At 35.7% G+C, this 15,773-nt stretch overlaps 1 protein-coding gene across 1 annotated transcript in view; it reads left to right on the top strand.

Annotated features, from left to right (window-relative positions):
• LOC145776100 (delphilin-like) overlaps positions 1-15,773 on the top strand; it is a 57,413-nt gene that overhangs the window by 36,325 nt on the left and 5,315 nt on the right. The window contains exons 9-20 of the mRNA XM_082587506.1: positions 150-219; positions 2,384-2,481; positions 3,064-3,305; positions 4,367-4,595; positions 4,677-5,423; positions 8,374-8,457; positions 10,876-12,047; positions 12,429-12,987; positions 13,085-13,153; positions 13,600-13,808; positions 14,925-15,011; positions 15,145-15,300. Of these exons, the coding sequence (XP_082443632.1) occupies positions 150-219; positions 2,384-2,481; positions 3,064-3,305; positions 4,367-4,595; positions 4,677-5,423; positions 8,374-8,457; positions 10,876-12,047; positions 12,429-12,987; positions 13,085-13,153; positions 13,600-13,808; positions 14,925-15,011; positions 15,145-15,300 (3,722 nt within the window). The remainder of the gene's footprint in view (positions 1-149; positions 220-2,383; positions 2,482-3,063; positions 3,306-4,366; positions 4,596-4,676; positions 5,424-8,373; positions 8,458-10,875; positions 12,048-12,428; positions 12,988-13,084; positions 13,154-13,599; positions 13,809-14,924; positions 15,012-15,144; positions 15,301-15,773) is intronic.

The following is a 15,773-nucleotide window of genomic DNA, read 5'->3' as shown; positions in this document are numbered from 1 at the left end:
GTTTTTGTTCCAACAATCATTGTTAGTACTTTGAATTTATAAATACTATTGTTGTTGTCCAGGTAAAATACATATTTGAAAATTGCTTTTAAGTTGGAAACATTTTCTGCTCAATAAAAAGAAGTAATTTTATTGAAATTTACCGAAAGGTTCACCAGCGGATGACGCAGGAATAAAAGATGGCGACTGCATATTAGCTTTGAACGGCATTGATATAAGGTAAGTGAAACGTATGTAAATACTGTAATTGGACTGCCTAATATCCTCATGTCGACGCTGGCAAGATTGTATTATTGGTTGCAAGAAAATTGTAGCAGTCGTTTCCACATAAATGAGTATTACCATTTGCCATGGCAATACTGATACCTCTTGCGACATTACGAAAAATCTTGTTTATAATGTCTTTCCGAGGGGCGCAGCTAATTATAGTAGAAAACGTGTTTATGATGATGTAGGAACTTTATAACTTGGTTGCATAATAGTAAATACCTTCCTAAATGAAGTTTCGTGCTACCCTCAATTCAGACAGTTTCGACCAATGCAATTTGATAATTTTTTTAGAAAACGCAGAAAATACTTACTTAATGTTTGCGTGGCTTGGTAATCTATATCACTTTCAAAGCCTTTGGGCAAGTTATGTCAACTTTAATATAATTTGCTTTAAATCAAGATCTATTGTTCATGCATTTAGTTTAGTGAAGATAAGATTGATGTGAGCTACTGTTGTTTTAGACATCAACAATGCACAGATATATTACAATAGTGTAACAGGATACAATATTTCATGCTGCTTTCATATAAGCGCATTATTGCAGGTTAAAACAAGCGATATAATGTCGCCGATAAGTTGGCGCTCATTGATACTTCAGTTAATTGCGGTGAATGAGGATGAACTGAAATCCTACCCAATAATTTTCTTGTGTCAAGCACAAATGCATCGGATTGACCCTGGTTTGATTTCACACATTTTTTCTTGATTATTTAAGCAAATTTAGCTCTTTTAAAAGTATTTTACATTTTGTAGTTAGAAAAGTTCAATTTCTGTCGTGTTTTGTCACGTTTGTCATGTAATCGTTATTAGTTTGACATAAAACAAGGGATCAAGTTTCACCTCAGTTTGTTTTGACGTTGTTTGACCTTGCAGACTAATGGCAGTTTTTGACATCCTGAGTCACAATGTTGTTCGAAGCTAGATTCTACTGGTATGATCTGGTTATTGGTCGGTCACCTGTTTGTTCCCTGCTTATGTCTCCTCGGCTAATTGCGTTGGTTTCCTGAGCAAGTGCTAGATGGATGGCTAAATTTAAGTTTGATCAAGCCTTTCCTGGCAGGAGATTGTTTCCACAACGAGGCGAAACTTTTGTAAATGGTTTTGAGACATTAGGTTGTGCAAAAGACGTTCAAGTTGAATGTTTATTCTTGAAATGTCATGCAATGTTCCAGCAGTTGATTTTAAACTTTCAGTTTGGTTTCCTACTAAAGAAAGTTTGTGCGATAAAATATGAAAGCAAAAAAGCTACAAAAGCCAGACACTCTTCAGTTCTACAAACCGGTTTTGAAAAGATTACAATTCCTTTTCCCTTGCTCAGGTACGATCCGCCAACGATCCGCTGAGCAAGATGCGTTTGATGTAAAAAAAAAAATAGACAAATAGTGAAAAAAAAAGTATTTTTGCCGTTTAGAGTGGAACAGGAAAACTGTTTGCTAATCCTAAAACCCCACTTTTCCATCCTACTACACTTTATCCGTAAAGGTATTTGGGAATGGCGTAAAATAAAAAGTGACTAAAACATGGATCATAAGTCAAGTAGCTACGTTCGTCATATCTACGGAAAAAACAACTGCAGTCTTGTTGAAAGATATGGGAGTCAACAATTTTCATCATTACTTTAGTAACTCTCCGCTTGCTTAGACATAAATTTTCTTGGATGATTTTTCTAGTAGACCTACAACAATAAAGCTTGCAGAAGAATTACTATATCAATTGAAGACTACAGCAACGTGCTTTGGTATTTCAGCTTACGTTCATCAGTTGTTGTCGCCGCATTTGAAAATCTTACAGCAAATTTATCAAAGGGTTGTTGGCCTACTTTGTGGAATATACGTGTAAAGTAGGCCAAATCAGAAGGTGGATTTCCATGGATGAATTGCATAAATATGCTGTCATGCTCAGATATAGTATATTTGATTATTTATAAGAAAAAAAAACAATAATTCTGATATTAATCTTTCTTTAAACGTCAGATGAAACACAAACGTTCTCTCTGAAAATTAAAACGGAGTGAAATGAAGAAATACGTTTTAAAAATAGACAAAGGTAAGAATAAATTGAACTCAAAGTGCTTATTTCTTGCAGCTGTTAATAATTAATATTACTCCGCAGAACCGTATCACATTCGAAAGCAGTCGCTTTAATACAAGGAAGTGGATCCATGCCGACTCTTGTTATTCAGACAACCACCGGGGCTCTTCCTCAGCCAGGTAAACATTAATTGCCTTAATTAAACCAATGAAGTTGTTGTTGGAGTTGCGTTGGAGGAATTTTGTCATGTCCAAAGGTAGAGCACGTGTTTCAAATATTGAGTAGTCAACTCAAATATAGTTGGTCCGACCTCGCAACCCTGATGTAGAAATAGTGGGTCGGCTAAAATTTAACTTTTTTCAGTCTTTAAAATTTTGCGAGTCTGAATGAGTGTATTTCGATTTGATTTCACAGGCCTGAAAAAATATATACAATACTTTTTAAATTTTGCAGTCGAGAAAATAATCAATTCATTGATAGATAGAACACGAAAAAGTTTTATTTCAGATGACGCTATTAGAAATTTTTAAATATTTTTAATGGTTTTCATGAAAGCTCCTCATAAAGGTAGTTTGCTTTTAAATTTTACTAACCATAAAATCGAAATCTGTACGGTTTTGGATACAGTAACTATGCGGCATTCGACAGTCGACACAAGGTATGCGACATACGACTTTCGATGTCTATACGGCATTCGATAACATTGTTCAAGCTTAATTGAACTTTATAGGAAATTATTTAGATTTCTGATTATTGTGCAGGCTCAAGTAATCTTTCTTGCCACCCCTCACTGTACACGAGCAAATCAACTTCTTCAAATAGCAATTATTTCACACCGTCCCCGGTATACAACGACCGTTACATTGAAACGCGTCGCCTCACAACAGACCTCTGTGGCACAGAAAGGCAATTTAAACCTGCTGGTGCAAAAGCAGATATTGATTGGACTACCAAATTTATTCCAGAAAGCTTGATGATTCAAGGGAAAACATTCAAAGAACAGGTGCATGATCTAAAAACATCAAAATATTAACGTTTATTGACGTTATCTCTGTAGAGAATTTTCTGTAAATTTGTGCTGACTGTATAGATGTGTTTATACAACAACAAAAAATTTCCAAATTGCTAAAAGTACTTGTAGAGCATCAAGCAAAACGTTTTTGTGTCTTTGTGCTGCAGAGTCGTTAAATTTCATATAAGTTAGCGTATTCTGTATTTTGATTCAAATAAATCGTGGTAACCTACGTACAATCTGAACTTGCATATCATCAACGTTTTATAAGTGTGCCCGTATAGCCCATCCAGCTTTTCTATATCCATCCACACTTCGATCTGGTTTGTGAAAAATATACATGAGAAAAATCTGTAATTTCAAAGATATTTTTAAAAAAAGGATACGTTGCCGATTTGGTTGTTGTTGTTGTGGATGTGTTCCAGATTTGCCTATAAAGCGTCATGTGCATTAAGTGTAGCCAGCCTATTCGGTGTGTTAACTTTGTGATATTGCCCTTGAAAAATTGTTGGAATGTCAAACCGTTCGTGAGAAAGGTTAAAAATAGCAAACAAGGTCAATTTTTGGGCGACTTTAGCGCCAGACACTCTTGGTATTATTCAAGTAGCGCTTTGTAATCCTAGCTGACATGTCGAACACATTATAAATAATAAACCACAGGCTTTATGCATTATCTGAAAACAGTAAACTGTTTGGTAGCTGCAATTCAAAGAAGAAAACGAAAATAAATTACATTTATATTAACGAACATTTGTTCTACATTGAGTGATTGTTGCTATGAATGCGAGAATCACTCTTATTTGTCATTAGGCTCTTTGCTTCCACCTTACGGAAGTTATAACATATAAAATTTAAAATATTAACAAACTAATTTTCAAACAAACTTTTAAATAAACTTCAATAGGCTATACTCTTACACAGGTTAAACCTGTTGACATAATTATTCAACTGAAGTGCTATGAACATTGAGAAGTTATCTTGCTAAAATGGCTCCTTTAGTTTGTTTTATTGTTAATTAAACCAAAGTTTGATTTTCATTATTTTGCGTTCAGGTCAGCCTTTTGCTCACTGCTGACCAGGCAATAACCCTAAAAAACGGATTTGCCGAATTTGCAAACAACAGAAACATAGATTCCCTGCTTTTTCAACTCTACCCGATACTTAGCGGATCTGACAATAGTCGTCAAGTGATATGGCAATATGTTCTTCACTGCCTCAGTTCACGAGAAAAGGAAAGATTAAAGCGGAGGCTCTATGACCTAACAGATATCCGCTTGTCAGGTAAGAATGAGGCATGCATCCACAAAACCAAAATTATACCTTCAACTTCATTTCCCATTTATCATTGATGCACTTGTTTAGAATTTTCCGAAACTTCAACGGAAGATAGTTTGCTGGTTGAAAACCGGGACGCAGTGACGTCGTCAAAGCTTGGTACCCAATCATCCACAAGTCAAGAATCAAGAGGTTTAGGAAACAGAAGCAGAAGAAGGCGAAGTTTAAAATCAGCCATTGGTGGTGCAAATGAAACGAATGAAGAAACACAACCAAAGACTAAAAATAATATAGATCAGGCTGATTCAGCATCAAACAGCCCTTCTAACTCCACTCAATCGAGACGTCACAGACGGCGAAGAACTGTGGGCAACATAAAGTTCTCCCCAGAAGAGCTTACTCAAGAAAAACACAACCCAAACCGTATTTTTAAGGTCACTTGCACTAATTTTGAACAAGCAGCTTCAGCAGGAATAACATCAACACCGACAAGAGCAATAGATAGCTTATTCTATGACGACCGGCAGCTAGCAGAACGCCGCAAACGACGCGATTTGGTAACTTGCCGCAGAAAACGTAGTGATGGTGCTGTGGTGTCCAATAAGCAACAACAGCCTTTACGACTAACTATTACCAAAAATTCTATACCTCAATCTACTGTCAAGGACCATTCTACTCAAAAATATAGAGCGAAAGGACGGACCATGTCAGAAGGGACAATACTTCGGCGAGACAGGAGACGTGCTCGGAAGACTGTGGAAACCATTACCACCGCGAGAACAACGCAAGAATTGCAAGTAGTTCAGCAAAGACAACCGGATGCCAATTCTTCCGGTAAGTATCAACAATTTTGTTTAACTGTTTATTGTGACTAACGCCGTAGTTTAAAAAACAAAAATACACATGATTTCAAAAATATTAGCCTACTCTTTTGAAATTTTTCAGTCTTGGGCTTCAGTTTGAGACCAAAACTTGAAGATGGTGTTGAAGAACTTTTGCTCATGTACTGGCTGGCATTTGAAATTGGCTGGAATCTTCCTTGCATTTGCTCAAATTTAACAGCTAACCAAATTTCCCAGACAACAAAATCCATCATGTTTACATTGATGTAACGTAGACCTGCAAACGTTGAATCTATGTAAAAATGATGGAGATTGTTGTGTGGGTTTGCGTATTGACCAATGACCAGACGTTTCCTCCTACTGTCGATGTAACTTCACCAAGTTGTTAAATTAAACACAAGCATGAAAATTGTGAAAGGAAATATGAAAAAAATTCACAACTAAACTATGTTGATTAATTGAAAAGCTTTTTTTTAACTGTCTGATATTGCTCAACAGACAACATCATCAATATTATTAATATTTTTCTACTTGCTTCTAAGCAATTTTCCGTTACTTTGCTTAGTTGTAACATTAGTTTGTCCACCAAGATTCTCTTTTCTGCCTGGAATGTGCTTGCTGAACCAGGTTTATCACGGCTTGTTGCTTTCAGCTAGCGAAATTAGTCTGCAGGCGTTGTATCAATATAAAATCAACCAAATTCGCGAGCTGGGCTAGTGCTTACGTTTGACGTGGATACAGATCAAGACCGATGTTGATTTTTTCGCTAACTATTTCCGTTCAGACAAGTCGAAATCTTGAGGGAAGCCGCATTCCTTTAAGCTGATGCATACGAAGGACGTAGCTGGCTGCGAAGCAATTGAGTTATGTCAGATAGAGGTAGAATCGGTTATGTGATACATCGTTACACCTGAGGCCTAAGTAACATCATTAGCTCACTAAACGTAGAGTAATGTTTATTGTCGGTGAATTGGTCAAAAAAGTGAGATTATATTTTAATTTTTATTTGCTAAAAACTTATTAATTCTGGAGGTAATATTTTTCTAGCTTGTCTTGCCGCATTTTTATTTCATCGCAGAATTTTTTTGACGTTTAGTACTAAACTTTTGGGTCAATCAAGCGTAGCGTCAAAATTGTCCTTGTCAAACTAGCCTCAACAATGAAGAGCTTGCATTGCTTAGCGTCTGTGTTTTGTTAGACGAGAAAATTAGTTTCCTTGACCAGAAAAGCAGTGGAAAGTCGAGTGGCTGTTTTTATCAATTTTACCACAACAGCTAGTTGATTAAAGAATAGTTTTTAAAAGAATAGCTTACCACTCACTAAAAATAGCCAAGCTCTGAAAGTATACAGGTTGCGTTAAAGCAACATCTCAGTGAAGTTAGAATTTATTGAGTCTAAAACAGTTGATTTTTTAACTAACTGTGATTTGTGCAAAATTGTTTTACAAAGGAAGGTGTTGGACAAGGTCCAAATTAAACGCAATTTGGTTGTAATTGCTAATGGTTAATTTCTGCTAGTAAATATGTTTCGGTAAATTGTTCTGACTTTGAAAAGACAGTTAGACTGCAACTTATCAGATTTTCTTCGCAAAGACAATTGTGGATGTAAAAAATGTTGAAGAAACTAAAAGCAGCAGTTAAAGGTGATGAACTGGTGTAGCCTGCATATATGAAAGATAAAGTATAAATGAATGATGGATGCAATTTCGTTGAATAACATTATTTAAACCAATGACAAAATTAACAATACAACAAATTCAAACGTTCTTGCTACCATGCTTTGCCCTCGTCACAAAAATAATAATCAACTACATCTGAAGAAAAAAGATAACGACAAATAATACTAAACAACTCCTGAGAGATATCGCAGTTAAATCTAAAACGAACAAGTTGATGAAACCGCCAGAAACACATGGAACCTGACTGAACTACTTTGTTGCAAGAATGTTTGAAAAGATAACCATGGCACAGAATTGCGACGAAAACGTTTGAATTTGTTCTATTGTTAGTTTTGTTATTTTTTGATTTAAATAATGTTATTTAACCCAATTACTATGTAATCTGTCATCAGTCTGATATAGAGAAACTGCTCTCCTAATATTGTACTATACATAAAACTTGCGTTGTTTTGTGATTTGGTCAAATGTTAAAAACTCATCTAAGTTTCTTACCTGTGTCTGCGACCCACCTTTTTTATTGCAACTTTATATTGATCGATTGTTGATCCAAACTATAAACGAACCAATTTCATTTAAAAATTTACCAAAGTTGCTGGCCAATGATAGCAATAGAACATACTGTGACAATGTTCTGATCTGCTGTATACTGTTGCAGTATTGCTCACATCTCGACTTGGGAGTAACAACTCAGCAAAATCATTAACCATTTTTATACCGATTCAGGGTGTATAGAAAAGTCAAAAGAACAAATTCGATATCAAAAGACCAAATTTTGCTCGCTGGGAACTGTATATTGTTCCTGGTAACAACCCAATGCCATAAAAAATGATGTCATGAACAATTGAAAATCAAATACATTTTGGCAAGTGTACACTGGACACTACAACTGGAATACAACTGTACACTGGAATAATAATAGCCGATCCAGTGTCCTGTGGTTGCAATTGACATGTCAACATTGCAGTATTCTGTAAATTCAATAAACAACAAGAATCAATATATTTTTCTACATTGCTGCTTTTTCTAAATAATATCAGCGATCCATCGGTACACAAACAGAAGCAATGAAAGTGTCGTTGCTTTTTCCACCATTTATTTTTTTTTGGTTTTTAACAACACTGTTTAAAATGTTGTTCAATTACATATTCCACGTTTGCTCACCAATCATTGACGTTATCACAAATATACGTCAAACGTACTGGTGCTAAACTAGTCATACTCCTTTTAAATTTAATTTAAAACGCTTCCCGACAATGTGTTGCAGGGGACAAAAAGAAAAAGAACAAATCAGATCAAACGCCAGCAAAGGTGGAAGCTGCTTCAGTTCTACCAGCAAGCAGCATCGATGGTAAGAAAACGATGTTATCATTGCTATCAAAGCAGCGATAACTGCTTTTGGTTTTCAAAATTTTCAAATTAAAACATGCTAAAAAAAAAACATTAGCTAGTTCATCTGGTCTGGGCATGATAACAGAGAAAAACGGTGCACGGCAAATATCCGTTTTCTAGCAAACACAAAAACTTCAAATCTTATGGAAAAAGTCTCGTTTTATAATGAATGACATCATATATAAATCAATCAATCAATAGTGGTGGGAGATTATTAAAATGCAAATTCAAAAGTTGGTTGAAATGTTAGTCGTTGTTCGCCATGATGTAAAACAACGATCAATCAGCGAGACGAATTTTCATTCATATTGTGAAACGATGTGACATTTCCAACGCTCAAAAAAACTTCACCAGAAAAGATTTGCTTTCTTGTTAGTTTGATTCCTAATCGATTTTTTTAAATGAAAGGTAAACGTCGATGCTGAAGAAGAAAACTTTTTTCATTTGTTACTCAATTCAACGTCTTCAAAATGCAAGAAAGATTGATTTGCTGGCTTCATAAACATTTTGTGTCAAAAAGCGATACAATGGATTACGCTTTGTAGAATATGTTTTTGGAAAACTTAAATCTCTCCAACTTTTGACCACTGCTCAGCAAGCAAAGTCATGTTTTTCATTAACACTATCTCTGCAGACGTTGAAGCGATGTGAAAAAAAGTTGAATTGGGTTGAAGCAAATCGTAAATCAATGTAAAAACGAACTTTGTTGTTGCCTGTCAATAATAATAGAAAACTGGTGTGTTTCTTCCATCACACTTTTTTCGTGGCCAAAACTATTTGTATGAACAGTGCGTCCAATTAAGTGTAAGCTCGCTAAGTTGGTGGTGATGGAATTATGGCGATAATGTTTTGACCTGACAAGATATAGATAACTTTAACAAGCGTTACCTGAGGCTATGGCTATCTTAAAATTTATGTATCGCAAAATCAATCTCTTGTCGCAGTTTTTCCGTTCAAATTTCAGTTTGTAGCAGAGATATATAAAACGACTTGTGTTCTTTCAACGTCTAACGACGTTACAAATGCATTCTAATTGCATATATTCTACTCTCCGCATAAGAAAACTGGTACCCTGATTATTGTGTTTTCTACTTACAACGGGCAAATGGATATTAAATGTTTGCATTGATCGATTAGCCGCACTAACGCACCAGCACCGGAGTTTGTTGCAATTAGCTAATTAAAACACATCATCTAACCATAGGTCTAACCATATGAAGCAGTCTATGATCTAACCAGGTCTAAAAGCTAGTCATAACTGTTTTAAATAAGGGAACTATATTTACTTGTTTTTGGCATAATGCTATTCTATAGAAACATTTCAGCTTTAAATAGTTCCCGTAATTTAGCTCACTTCAAGCTTTACCGATGTAGCAAATTTTCTTGTTCTCTGAGGTTGCATGGAATTTATTCGAAAGTTGGCAACTTTTCAGCCGATGTGGTTGAGTGGTGATGAACAAGTGACATTGTTCTACTTCTCTGGCTTCAACGGTTCACAGCATAACCTGACAAGTCTCAGGCTCGGGGTGTCTATAGTCCTTTATAGTTCTAGAACTTATTGATTGTTCATTTGTTCTTATTGCTGATTGCTTTTAGAGTGTTAGTATGTACTTCACAGACCCACCTATCAGAATGACGGTTTTACTGACAGCGAATGAAAACTTCTACCCACTTGATAATTTTAATTTTATACCACAGTTTGCAAGAGAGTACAATTGAAAATTGAAATATCAACGATTTTCACTTGTCATTTTTGTTTATTATGACATTCAAGCCAATATACCCCACAGCTACATTAAATGGTCTACGAGCTTTGTTGGTCAAGGGGATGAAGTACAGAGTACAATAATTAATCAAGCAATTAGCAGTTAGCATATATATACAGATATACGACTCTCGATTGTCTCACACAGATAAAACTAATCAATATGTGAATTTGATTATACAGAAGCAGTGCGTATAGTAACGCAAACGAACAAAAATTTTAATGCTCCAACCTTTTGTTGAAAATTATATAAATTTACATGCCCCCTACCTCTTTCTTTGCTGGCAGTTGTTTACTAAAAGTTTAAAGTGTCACAAGAATACAAAGTGCGTTTAGCATAAGATTATTTTATCTAGTGTAAATTTCTTGACAAATTTGAATGGTTTTGCTTGCGCTAAATAAAAATAAGTAAGTAGGATAAGCAGCTGTGGTATTTTTTTATCGTCTCTTTGCTCAGATATGCCTGATCTTTTATGAGTTTGATCTAACTCGAATCTCCATATTTGATGAAAAAATATAAATTTTGTAGTTTTTGTTACCTGACAACTTTATTTAGTGTATTGGGTTTTTGATTTTAAAATGATCGAAATTTCATATCTGTTTTATTTTCAGACGTCTTGTCGGATGGTACGCTGATTAAAAAGCATGGCCGGTTTGACGATAATAATTCAACTGTACAACAACAAAAGCTAAGTAGCATGATGAGCAGTGTTCCTGACGTCGATTCACAGAAAGTTAGAACCCCGTACGATAATACAGGCAAGAAAATGAATGAAGAAAGACTTTTTCGTCAAGACTCAACAGATTATACTTCAGAAAAAAGCCCAAACTTCAATTCTATTTTTCTTGACGAAACAAAGCAAAAATCTGGCTATTTGAATGCGCTGAAAAAACGATTAACATTTTCACGACCTCCTAAAAACACTGACACTGATACTTTCCTTTGTGAACTCAGTGCTCAGTTTGACGATCAAATGAATTTAGTAGATGACATTGAGATCATTGAAGATGACAAGCAAGACTTAAAGTTTGGAGAGAAATGGAGTTATCTCCCGAAATCCGAATCAAACGACATTGAAAACATGAACATTATCAGCGATTTTCTCGATGAAGTAAATCTTGGAAGTGATGTTAATTTTAATGACCCTGTCAGCAGACCAAAAGATTCAGAAAGTGCTTGCAGGATTAGTTTCAATCGTGATTCCAATACTGTGGCAATAAGTAACAATAAAAACAACCAGAACAATCAAGATATTGTTCCTCCGTTTCCAATCAATCTTGATAACATTGAACCCACTGTGGCTGCTCCTACTCCAGAGCCTCTTGTGGCTTCATTTCCTCCTGAAGCTGAAACACAGAATCGAGCTGAACGTGTGAAGCGCCGTCGTCGACGAAACGCAACAAAGAGAAGCGAAGAAAATCCAACAACAAATAATGTTGAAAATGAGTCTTCAATTCGACGAATATCTGATCCTCTTCCAGAACTTGCTCCTGCAGCTTCCATATCTCCTCCATCATTTCAAGATGACAAACTGATTTATGATGTTCCCAAACCAGTGGCTGCAGAGTCACAGAGACGAGCGCATGTCAATGTCGAAAAAAGAAGTCGTAGGAGCAGAGCAAATAGAAAAGGATCGGCGGTTAAAAAAAGGAATTCGACTGAATTGCGGATGCACGTGTGGACAGAAAACGACCTTGATAATTCAAATCAAGCGGACGCAGGAAAAGTCAAGCTTCGAAGTCCTTCTCCAGTCGATCAAAGCTCTTTCTTTGAGCGTGCTAAGGTAAATTGTGCATTGCATAGATAAAATCTCATTTTGTATAAAACGTATAGCCTACTACTTTGAAAATAAGAATCGCACAATAGATCTAAATGATGCTAAATACCATTTCGGAAATTGCACGGTGTAATTTTCAAAGCGGTTGCAGTAAAACTGCTGTTTATCTCACTTTAACTGCTAACAATTTACTTGTAACAATTGAAATTTTCAAGTGCTAAAAAAATTTCCAAACTGCAATTGAATTGAGTGACAACTTTTCAAAGTTCTTAAGTTAAACTGTTTTTGCAGCCACACTTTGTCAATATTTCTATAGAATAGTCTAATTAATTCAAAAACAAGTTTTTAAGTTGACTTGAAATGCCAATAACTTCACCATTGTTACAGAAAAAGAACTACCGTGTGTCAGGTATTAGCATGGCTATGGACGATATTTTTTCTGAAGCAGAAGAAGACTTACATGAACACTCATTCACTGCTCCTAGACACTCTCCTCCTCTTCCAGTTGAGCTTGAAAACAATGCGCAAAAATCAATTATTCCAGATCCAGATGAAATTTACGCGCCTCTTCATGAAGAAGTTCTCGCTCTTGGACTCGCTTATGATGAACAAGAAGAAGAAGAAGCTGAGTACCAGTCTCCACAAACTTCCTCTGTCGGTATCAACACTGTCGCTGATCCTTCCGTTATACCTCCTGCTCCTCCACTGCCTCCACCACCACCACCACCGCCAATCTCAATTTCTCCTCCGCTGATGTTTAAAAACACTCCTCCCACAAGTCCAAGAAAAATGTCAGTGAAAAGAATAAACTGGGAAAAAATAGAGCCAGTAGATCTTGGCAACACCGTATGGGGGCAACTGGGAGAAGATCATGATACTATTAACGACGTTGTGAAATACTTGGATTTGGAGGAGCATTTTGCTATGAAGAGAGCTAAAAATTTCAGTAAGTTAATGTTAAATTTCGTAATTCACAATGTTCATTTGTTTCTTTTACTGTAACCTATTGTTATTTTGTAATGTTTGGCTACATTTACTTCCAGATTTAAAGCATGTTGAAGTTAAGAAAGACGCTCTTTCCATAATAGCTCACAAGAAAGCCTACAATGTTTGTAAGTAGCTTGTTATCAATAGTTTGTAGAAATGTGCATAGACAACTATCTTACTTTGCAGTTCGTTGGAAAAGAGGGCTAGTTTTGCTGGAATTTGTTATTAAACACCTCACATTCTGTTGTAGTCAAATTTGTACATACATGACCTACTTCGAATTTTTACTTTGGTATTTGGTAAACCAGCAATTTCCAATGCAATCAACAGTACTTTGATATTGTAGAGCAGCAAAGATTTTTATGAAGTAGCCTAAGCTACATGGATTTTCTGGATGCAAACATTGTTAGCTCGAAAAGCTGTGCGGAGTAGCCTACAACCTTAACGTATTTCTTTCTAACCTGTCTTAAGTTGCCTGCTGGTAGCCTAGGCCTACACTTATTTTGATTAAATATCTGATACTTTTGATGTTGACCACAAGTGTCAATTAACACATCTTGTGTTGTTGTAGCTATTCTACTTGCTCATCTAAAGTTGACGCATCGACAAATATGCGAGTGCCTCTCTATCACTGGCAATGAGGCCGTTCGCAAACGAATGGAAGCCTCCCATTACAAGCAGTTGCTCATGTACGCTCCTAACCAACAAGAAATAGCCAAGTTGAAAGACTTCAAAGGAGATGTGCGGAAGCTCAATGAAGCAGATGTGCTAGGCTTGAAGGTAACATGAACTTGGGTTTCAGCACACAAAAACCCAAACGTCAGTATTTAGTTTGTGTTACTGTACAGCGAAAACGCTTTCTTGAAAATATGTCACCGCTGGCAAGAAAATGCATTTTGCTTTTCAACATACCTGCTTTAACAATTAATTAACCAATCTAACTTTTTTCTGTTTCCCGTGTAGGCTACACCAGTGCTTTGTACAGCATTGATACTGTATAATTAAAGACAATAAATTAAAGTGTGACCTACATTCATTTTTCCATTTTGAGCTTAGAAACTTGTCAGAAACTGATGCAAAACTGGTAAATTAAATAAACGCGCACTTGAAGTATATGCGAACATGGAATAGCTTTAGCTGCGTCATTGTGAGCTAAACGAAGCAAAAAAATAACAATCCTCGTTCTTAAATTTTGATCCAATGTGACGCACACAAGTGGCACAGCCCATTCGAAAGTTTGAGCTTCAGCAGAGAATAAAAAAAATCCTCTGATCATAGATAAGTTGAGTTAGTGTTCGCTCAGCCACGTCACTTGCGAAATTGTAGCCTCCAAACAAATAGGGTTGGCTTAAAGTTTTAAACACCTCGCCAAGGTTATAACCTCTGCAAAGCTAAAAACCCTTAAGTATACAATAAACTTGAGACCAAAGTCAGTCACGCGTGATGTGCAATCATCTATATCAATTACGTATTCGTTAAGAAAACAAAGATTGATTGATAAAAATAGAGCCCAAAATGTAGATACCAAATTCTTCAGCACACATTATGAAAACTATATTGTTTTCATCTTTAGTGGTATTAAATGAACATAATCCGTGGTGTCGCCAATGTTGCTTTCATAGCACTGAAGATGAAACTAATCAAGTTTTCGAAATATCTGCTGAACATAAATTACATGTTAGGCTCTATCTAACTATCTACATTTTAGGCTCTTTATTTTTTGATTGAATTGACCAGGCGTTCCAACCATTTTGCTCCAAAGAGTGATTTATCTATAAAATACTGAATGTACGGAAGATTAATGTGGTTATTTTTCATATTTCTCATTTTATATCGAGAGAAACAAAATTTAAAGCATTATAAACAAACTCAGAGCAAATGCAATAATTTTTTCAGCTTGCTAACATTCCTGGCTATCACCTTCGTTTGAAGGCACTCGTGTTCAAACATAGTTTCAGTGAAAAAGAAGAAGAAATCCAAAAGGTGAGAAGCCTACAGAAGTGTAAAAGATATATTTTGTTTTTAAATAGGCCCAATCGACCTACTTTTTCACACATATCAGAAACTTGAATCGAATGTTTAAATATTATCTTTGCACTTCTTTTCAAACCATCAGAATCTCGGAGTGATTCAACGTGCATCGAGTCAGTTGCGAAAGAGCAAGAAATTAGCTAAAATATTGGAGTTTGTTTTGGCGATGGGGAATTACATGAATCGTGGCCACATCAGGATTTCAAAAGCAACTGGTTTTCGTATACAGTTTTTAGCAGAGGTAATTTTTCATACATTTAGTTTGAAAGGCAGTACACATACTATTTTTTGTTATGTGTAAAAGCGCTATGCTGTTTTGTATTTTTTAATTGAATGATTTATAGCACTAAATGGTGTTATCAATATCATTAATCGAAATATCGTGACACCCGACACTTCAAAAGTGGGATTTTAGGAGTTTAGAACCCTCTACACTGCTGTTCCTACAAGCAATCAGTTAACACTCGCATTATCGCTAAAGGATATATTTCCTCGCAGTCTAAAGCACCTTTGCTTCAGTTAGGTTATATACTCCTAGTTAAATCACTGCCATGCAAACATGATTTGGAAAACTCGAATCCATGTGTTGCAGTTTTCTTTTCTTCAAGTGAATACATTGAATGACAACACAATATAAGCCTCCAAACCTGAGACATCGTTTTCTACGAATGATTTTCATCGTCGTTTTCGTCGTGTAATAACATCGTTTTTTAC

The sequence above is a fragment of the Aplidium turbinatum genome, chromosome 8, assembly GCF_918807975.1.
Source record: "Aplidium turbinatum chromosome 8, kaAplTurb1.1, whole genome shotgun sequence".
NCBI lineage: Eukaryota > Metazoa > Chordata > Ascidiacea > Aplousobranchia > Polyclinidae > Aplidium > Aplidium turbinatum.
Note: the sequence above shows the minus strand (reverse complement) of the source record. Positions and strands in the feature narration are given on the sequence as shown.